Below are 8,518 nucleotides of genomic sequence, written 5' to 3' on the forward strand. Positions count from 1 at the left end.
ACGCATTAACTTAGTCGTACGGTAAAAACTACACGCCCCCCGGACCCCCCTAGTTCCCCCGTCCCCCTCCCCCTAGTTTTCCCCCTCCCCCTCCCCTCCCCCTACCCCTCCCCCCTGTTTGAATTTCATCCTGGGGAGAACCCTGACATACCGGATGCAATCGAATGATTAACACCATCAAGTACCTAGAAATATATGTAAACAACTACTGCTGAGTACTGACCAGGTCTGACTAAAGGTCAATAATATATAAAATAATTCGTGTAAATAGACATGAGAACATGCCCACCAAAACAGGGTTTCTTCCGAGGGAAAATTAGACAAAGGAGGCAATGGCCTGTTTTGGAATAAAACGCGCATGGATTCAAAGGCAGACACTGCAGGCAGAAGGGGGGAGGGGTTCTCCCCAGCACAATTTTAAAAATTTGAATGTCTTGGACTGCATTTGAGCATCACAACGACGATGTTAAATTTGACAACGGCAGTGCGCCACTGTGCCCCTTATGTATAAGAAACCCTGCAAAAGCTCCAGTATAAATCTACTCTACCTGCTTTTCGATTTTCTGTTGTCGGAGTTCTATGTGTGCGATATCGTCATATGCAGTAGGGCTACTCCGGTCCAGGTCCGATTCCTCTGTTAGCGTCGACATTTTAATGCACCCACTTCTAGAGCACCAATGGGAAACTCCTCCACTGGTCAGGTGCACAAAACCCGTCTCTAGTTCACTTGCAGTGAAATATCCATAAGGAAAAATCTGAAAGTACAGCAGTTGGGAAAACCTGTCATTTTTAACAATTCTAGAATTTTGCTCACAGCTCCTTTGAAGACCTGAACAGGTCAATTTCAATTCCTGTTTATTCTGATCACTTCACTTTAATCTCTGTTAGATTATTATTCTCACTAGGTCAGTTACTAATTAACAAGAGTTCAAGAACTCACAGTATTATAGCATCATGGAAAACATAACAGACATCTGTCTATTGTCTTGCTCCTGATAACATGGTTCAATGGGCCAAATCTTTGCCTCAAGCAGTGAACACTACTCGTTACCTCATTCAGTGTACATACTGGCCTGCTGGCATACGAACCACATGTAGTACCTTTATGTTGGGCAGTTTGTATGAACGAAGGCCCCTGTTAACGATTAGGTTACTGACAGTGATGAGGATTACAATACTAATGAGGCTGTGATGGATTGAATTCCAAAGGAGAAATCTGTGAAAATTTCTGGAGAGATTTACATACGTTCATTACTAAGCAGATGTCTGTAAGGCCTATGCATTGTCTTTTATAAGTATGTGTGCTAGACAGCCAAAACAAAATTCTATTGATAGGTCAAAGGGTGTAGAGTATCATCACTCTTCCCTGCCTTCTCCCTCCTCATTCACCTCTACCCACTATCATCCGATCTTTCATACCACTTTTCCACCTGTTCCTTTAATCCTCATCCACCTTCTCGCTCCACCCTCCCAACCAATTCTACCCCTTCTCCCTACTCATTTCTTCGCCTCACTTTATACTCCGATCTTCCTTCCATCTCTTCTCCCCTTTTAACAAAAAAGTTTTACACTAGGTCCGTAATAGACCATGTCCTCAGAAAATGTCTGATATCTGACCTGCCCCCACTGCCCTTTGACCTATGACCTCCAAATTCGCGCTGGTGATGGGTTTCCTCCCATCACACTATACATCGAATATTAAGAGCGTAGGTCAAGCCATTGAGATTTGTGCCGCAATTCCGTATTTCCTCCTATACCTTAAGTTAAGGGGGAAATATTCCCCCTCCATTGACACATCTTGACCCATCTTCACCTTTGACCCTTGCCCCCCAAATTCAACATCCCGAGTCCTTTTCGCGATCCCCCCCGCCGTCCCGAATATCAAGACCGTACGTCGAGCGGTTAAGATTTGTGCCCAACTGTTGACAGAAGGACGGACAATCATGCAATTCTACAAGCTGCATCTGACTTCGTCAGCTGAGCTAAAAATGCACATGATGGATTTAAAGACGTGCAGTAGGTACGCATGTGGACGCTGCAGGCAGACGTGGGGGGAGAGAGGGAGAGGGGGGAGGGGTTCTGAGGGTCTCCTCCAGCAAAATTTTAACAATTTGAACAGCATTTTCACAACGGCGATGTTAAATTTGAAAACGGCGGTGCGCCACTGTAGCTCTTATCATCTTAAATGTGTAAGAAACCCTGTATTGAGCTGCTAATTATCCTGCCCATTTCTTTGGCCTCAAAATTAGCTTTCTTTGCTTGCTTACCAGCTATCTTGTTCCTAGCCTGACCAGTCCTACCGACTGTCTCACGCTGTACGAGCCTGACACCCTTCTATACGAAAAATCTTGTAGCTTGGAAACAAATCTTCGTAATTAAAACAATCGTATTACCACATTTGACCTACCTTGTTATATTTTGTTAGCGTATTCTCACATATGGCACATTTATTAACTGGTATTTGCCTCGGTATTCATGTTATAATCAGTTAATTTGGAAAGGAGTTACGTTCTTGAAGTTTGGCAAACTCCTTATACTTGAATTACTGTGCATGAGCAAGAACTAATGCGAGACTAGCAAGAGTGCGGAAAAAGCATGCAGAATTCAAACAGTAATAGCTGCCTTGTTTGAATTTCTCCTTTATCAAACCTCAAAAATGCTCACTGGCATGTAACTACATACTTGGCAATAGCGCGCATGTATGGGTAATAACGGCATGTTAATAAGTACATAGAAACGGTTATCAGAAGTTAGTTATTGGTACGTTTTCGTACAGCACTTTGTTAGCTACAAGATTTGGTCATTACATTTGCTTGCGATTTTCTCACGACCTAAAGAAATGAGAAGGGAGAAGGTATAACCTGTGCCTGTGGCTATTAGGACTCGCCCAGAAAACTTGCTGGAAGACTCCGGATTTCTAGGGAACTCCAAAATAGCTTCAGAAGGGACAGACGCGCAAGTGACAACATTTATATTCTGACCCAAAGCATACAGAGGGCAAAATACAGGAATCAACCCTGTATGTAGCTTTCCTAGACTTTAAAAAAGCATACGACTGGATAGATAGAAGGAAACTACTACGTGAACTCAGAACTTGGGTTAGGGGACAAATTTAGCCAGCTAATAAAGGCCATGTACGAGGGAAATGAGTCTAAGGCTAGCCTAGGCCCATATGAATCAGGTTGGGTTAAATCCACGAGAGGGGTCAAACAAGGATGCTTATTATCACTGTTGCTCTTTGCCATCTATATAAGAGAGCTATCTCATAGACTAGAAAGGAAAAATGAAGAACTAGGTGTAGGGAGGGAAAGAACCACATGGATGCTGTATGCTGATGATGTGGTCTTGATAGCAGATAATGAAAGGGAACTGCAAGAATTACTAGATGTGGCTGCAGGCTTTGCAAAACACTACAAAATGATATACGGCGAAGACAAGTCTCAAGTCATGATTTTTAATAATAATACTTGGCGGAATATGAGAATGCAAATTTCAAACTAGGGAGGCTAAGTCTAGAAACCGTTAACGAATACACATACCTAGGAATTAAAATAAACAATAACATAGAAAACTGTGTCGAACTACATGAAGGTGAAGTGCGAGTAAAGGCAAGAAAATACCGCTCAATAGCAACGAAGGCACACTATAGCTGCAGCAGTTACTGGGTAGGGAGCGAACTGTGGAAGACAGTAGCAGTACCTGCCCTAACCTATGAAAATGACATAATCATATATATATATATATATAAGGATAAGAAAAATATATGCACTCTCCAAGCCCTTGAAAATACCCAAAACCAGCTTGGCAGGGAACCATTAGGTGCTCCACCTTACGCAGGTATTGAAACAATAAGGGGGGAGCTTGGATGGTCCACGTTTGAGGACAGAAAAGCGAAGAGCAAACTTAGGGAGATTAAATTATATGGATGAAGAGAGGAAATGTAGGAGAATAGCGAAAGCTGGCAGTGCACGAAATTTTACGTCGGATTGGAATAGACGAGCGAATCATGGAACAATACGGTGGAGAAAATCATTATAAAAGGCAGCACAGTCAGATGGAGAAAGGGGATGGTAAATAAAAGCAGAGCTATATATATAAAGGGAAAACATTTCCTAAACAAGAAACCTTTTACAATCATAATAAAATCGGCAGTAAGCTGCTGTACCAATGTAGAGCGGGATGCCTCCCCGTAAATAAAAGAACCAGGAGATGGTTAGGGGAAGAAAATTGCACTGTGTGCAATAATGGAGAACCAGAAGGACTAAAGCATTTCCTGTTAGTTTGCCCGGCATACAAACACCTACGGAAGATCATGTGGGACAGGCTCCAAGAAGTGGGGGTCACAGCTGGAGGAAAGGCAGGTGATGCTCACCATCTTGGGGCTAAATGAACATAGATGTTATGGGGATTGGGTAGAGCAAGTTAAACATTACTAGTTAGAAACAGCCTGGAAGCTCCGGAACAAAATCTCCCGGTAAAGTGAAATTACCGGTGGGAAACTATCAAAAATAAAAAGGGAAACACCGATCTAAAGGAAAGGTTCCCGTTCATACATACATGAAACATACATACATACATATTTCGTTCTTCTTTCTAAGTTCTAACTTCAACTTGCTCATCACTAATCAGAGTTTGTGATTAAGTAAAATCTAGACAGTGATTGTGATGAAGAAAATTAATGATGCTGACAGAAGATGCTAATTGTTCATTGTGACATTATCATGCATATCATTGTCATTGATTTGATAATTTTATGATGACGGAGTTCGCGACAAAGTACGGTACATCATAGATACAATAATGTAACCCGAACCCAAGCGGATAGGGGGTTATCCGCTATGGGTTTGGGTTACATTATTGTATCTAGGTACATCATACATCATTACATGATACTAGCACTGACTAGGTAATACATCTGAACTACTAATAGTGATGCTGATTATAGAGTGAATTTAGTGACATTACAAAAACAGTAATAACATAATATTACGATAAAGGGTAATTATTTACACAGAGTAAACATATGCATAATATAAAGTAACCTGAATTGCTTCTTATTCTGGATCGACGATCCACCATCGCTGGGAAAATATCAACGGTTATTAAGTCTTTCATTGATTGGGTGAGCCGATCTTGCATTTGTTATCTGGTCGCTGAATGGCTGGCTGTTATAGTTACTATAACAACTGGTGCAGTATATTTGTAGATGGGTTCCATCATAGACATAGAATACAAGATGTAAGTACCGAAACCGCCGCATCGTACACCGCGACCACTGAGCTGCATCATAAACTATAACAATAATATAATAATAAAGTTAAAACCATAATCTTAGTCTATGACTGCACATAAAACTGTAATTATATACAGCGCAATGACCGCGACTGAAACTTGGGACAGAAAAGGCACATCAATATAATTATATATATGTATAATATAAAATTATAAAGTTTTTATTTTATTATAATACAACGAAATAAAGAATAATGGACCAACAGACTGCAACAAAGACGAGCGACTATATAACAATTTGGGAAAATATAGAAAGAAAAAAATAATAATATCATATATATATATATATATATATATATACTATACGGGGTAATATAGTTTCAATAGCTTATAGTCTATAAGTATCTTCCTGATTGTTCTAGATTGTACACACTCGCGCGCGCGGCAACGTACACACACGCCAGCATATGTATTATGTATGTTATCATGTAATTATTGATATATAATATAATACCCCACAACCAATCAGGGCTGAAGCTAGACAGTGTCAGTATTTCCCAATTTAAGGCACACATCCCCCAAAAGGGCACCGCCCCCCCCCCAGTGGGCGCCGTCAGCTAGGCGCGGAAGCGAAGCATCCGGCGGGGGGTCTAGGGGCCTAACACCGCAGGGAAATTTAAAAATTTCAAGGGTACCTGGCACACCATTGCAAATGAGCCACGCATTTGAGCCACACAAATCTTAGTCAAGCAGCAATAGCTAAAAACCATATGGAATGTTATCGCTCTATTTGCCTGCGCTTACCATCTTTTTCGATATTAAAGCTAGTTTTGTTACCTATGTAAAATTTTCGATTTCCTTCAATCCTGCAATGAATCCGCAGAAAAAACAAAAAGAATATAAGCCAAATTGCCATCAAAGTGTTTCTGTATTTTTAGCGCAAAATTTCGAAGGACACTTTGAAACTAGACGGTATTTCCGCATACGGCAATACGGCTGAAACGCCCCTGAACAATGCATGGAGCTTCGCATTTTTCAGCTTGAAATTCATACAATGGCCATTCGCGATTTCCTGTGCGCAGTTTTTAAACAGTATAAACATAGCCCGTAACCATGTATGTAATACGAATACCTGAGTTCTTGCTTTTATAGGATGTATTAGTAACACTGTATATATTTAGGTACCGTTCTCTTGTTTCTGCTATGCGTGGCAACACAGTAATACAGAGTGAGCGCGCTGCTCGAGAGTTAGTACTAATGCCTGAGTTAGATTCGCGTGAGTCTTACCGAATGCGTGAGAGTGCACACGCGGCATGCCCGGGGGGCACATATATATCCGTATGTACCCCATGGCGTCTCACCTAAAAATGAATAGGCCCCAGGTCGAACTGCACATTGAGAAAACCCTACCCCCTATTGCAGACAACAATTAAAGATACCACCTGCCTATGCATGCACAATGAAAATATCCACGCCGTCGCCTATTGCATACACAAGATGAAAGGAGTCCCTACCCGACTCCTACAGCCCTATTTCGAGGTCTTGCAACAAGTGGAAGAGGCAAAAAGTGGAGGGAATGAGAGGCAGGCTCGCCTGAGGGGGCCCTACTGCGGGCGGCGGTGCTTAACTCTGACTGATGCCCGAGGCTATTGGCGGATTTAGCTTTGTAAAGCGAGGCCTATTTGCTCCCGTGCGGGCCCGCTTTAGAAGTTGAAAAACACCCCCCTAACCCGCAAAATTTGGAACGCACATGGGGTAATACCGGCATATATAATGACCCCCCCGGGCACGCGTGTGTGCGTGCGCGCGTGCCTGTGTGGTGTGCCTGTGCTGCGTGCCTGTGCTGTGCAGCGTGCCTGTGCTGCGTGTGGTGCGTGCCTGTGTGTGCGTGTGAGGCTGACATGCAGTGTGTGGCCCCACCAAAAATAAGTACAGTCATTGGTTATCAACGGGTTACAGTGGTTTCATGTCTACTCGTTTTTAATGTTAATTAATTTTTTTAGAGAAGAAAGGGATCAGGCAAGCTGTCCGAGGTATTCTTATGTATTATGTTTTCAATTTGTGTTCTTTCTTTAACCCTAGTAGTAGAACCCCAATCGGGAACCCTCGGACCATTCAACAGAATAGCGGGTTTTTTTTCAACATAATTCTTTTTTCGGAATGACGGAAAGAGCCAAACGGGTTTTTCGATCGGTAGAACCCGTCTATGCTTAGACTGCCTCGCACCTAGACTGGTATCCGGTCGACAGTTCCACACACTACACTAACGAAGGATAGCGAAGGATATATGCCGGAGTGAAGGTGGCGAACGGGTACCAGTCTACCTCGCACCACCTTCTGGAGCAAACAAATACTAGATACTTAGCGAGTAACCCATTTCTCAATTTTTTTTTGGTTAGGAACGTCACCTACTACACGCTGACACGCAAGCTACCTTTACAAATATTAAAAGAACGATAGGATATTTTATTCCACAGAAATTCCCATTTTTGTTAAGTGACAATGTCTGAGCGAACTACTGACATTTTCGCTGGATGGAGCCACCATAGCCGTCCGACCGGCATTGCAAAGTTATCGCAAAGTCCATCCTCCATCGTCCGTCGTCCATCGCAAATGGCTTGGTTTGACGATTAGGTTAGTAGTGAATATATATGATTGCATAAGCCATTCGAAATAGCCGTTACACTAGTACTGTGCTGGTGTTATGGCTTCTCGGTTATTAACAAAAAATATTTATTATTATAGGCCTAAATTATAGTAAAAAACTAAATTACTAAATGCCAAAAATGGTAAATAAAGTAGGGCCTACTCGCGGCTAGGGCCTAAACACTTGACTTTCCTTGGAGTCCAACTCTTAAGTCCAACTGACAAGAAATGCCCATCATACACTGTCTGAAGTTTGAGGGAACATCGTCATACATTACAACTACAAGAGCAAGGGCGTAGTTAGCTCATTTCGCTTGGAGGTGTGGGTTGGCAAGGCCAATCACGGTTTGTTTTGTGGGCAATTGACCCTTGGACTTGGTGACTGTAATGTACTCGGTAGACAAGTGTGTACAGTGTAGTCGTAAAGCCAGGTTTAATGTCGATAACAGTATGACGTAACAATGTCGTAAATCATATGTTGTTAAACGTTACATCTCTCTTCTTTTACAATAAAATAAATAATGAGAATCCATCTCTATGTGACACAAGTAATGAAATGTACAAGATTCATACCAAGACGAATATGAATTTTCCCGTTTTACAATATCCAACATCGAATATAAATTTTCCCGTTTTACAA

The 8,518-nt window shown here is 41.9% G+C and overlaps 2 protein-coding genes across 4 annotated transcripts in view; one reads left to right on the plus strand and one right to left on the minus strand.

The window, feature by feature from the left end:
• LOC106805845 (tubby-related protein 3-like) overlaps positions 1-5,107 on the minus strand; it is a 29,535-nt gene extending 24,428 nt beyond the window's left edge. For all 3 annotated transcript variants that reach the window (XM_014807610.1, XM_014807609.1, XM_014807608.1), the window contains exons 1-2: positions 5,043-5,107; positions 549-755 (exon numbers count right to left, since the gene is read on the minus strand). In XM_014807610.1, the coding sequence (XP_014663096.1) occupies positions 549-650 (102 nt within the window). In that variant the 5' untranslated portion in view covers positions 651-755; positions 5,043-5,107. The remainder of the gene's footprint in view (positions 1-548; positions 756-5,042) is intronic.
• A 2,541-nt stretch (positions 5,108-7,648) lies between these two features.
• Positions 7,649-8,518, plus strand: part of LOC106805835 (zinc finger ZZ-type and EF-hand domain-containing protein 1-like) — a 41,030-nt gene continuing 40,160 nt past the window's right edge. The window contains exon 1 of the mRNA XM_014807592.1: positions 7,649-7,866. The gene's annotated coding sequence lies outside the window, so the exon portion shown is untranslated. The remainder of the gene's footprint in view (positions 7,867-8,518) is intronic.

Source organism: Priapulus caudatus, unplaced genomic scaffold (genome assembly GCF_000485595.1).
Source record: "Priapulus caudatus unplaced genomic scaffold, Priapulus_caudatus-5.0.1 Scaffold129, whole genome shotgun sequence".
Lineage (NCBI taxonomy): Eukaryota > Metazoa > Priapulida > Priapulimorpha > Priapulimorphida > Priapulidae > Priapulus > Priapulus caudatus.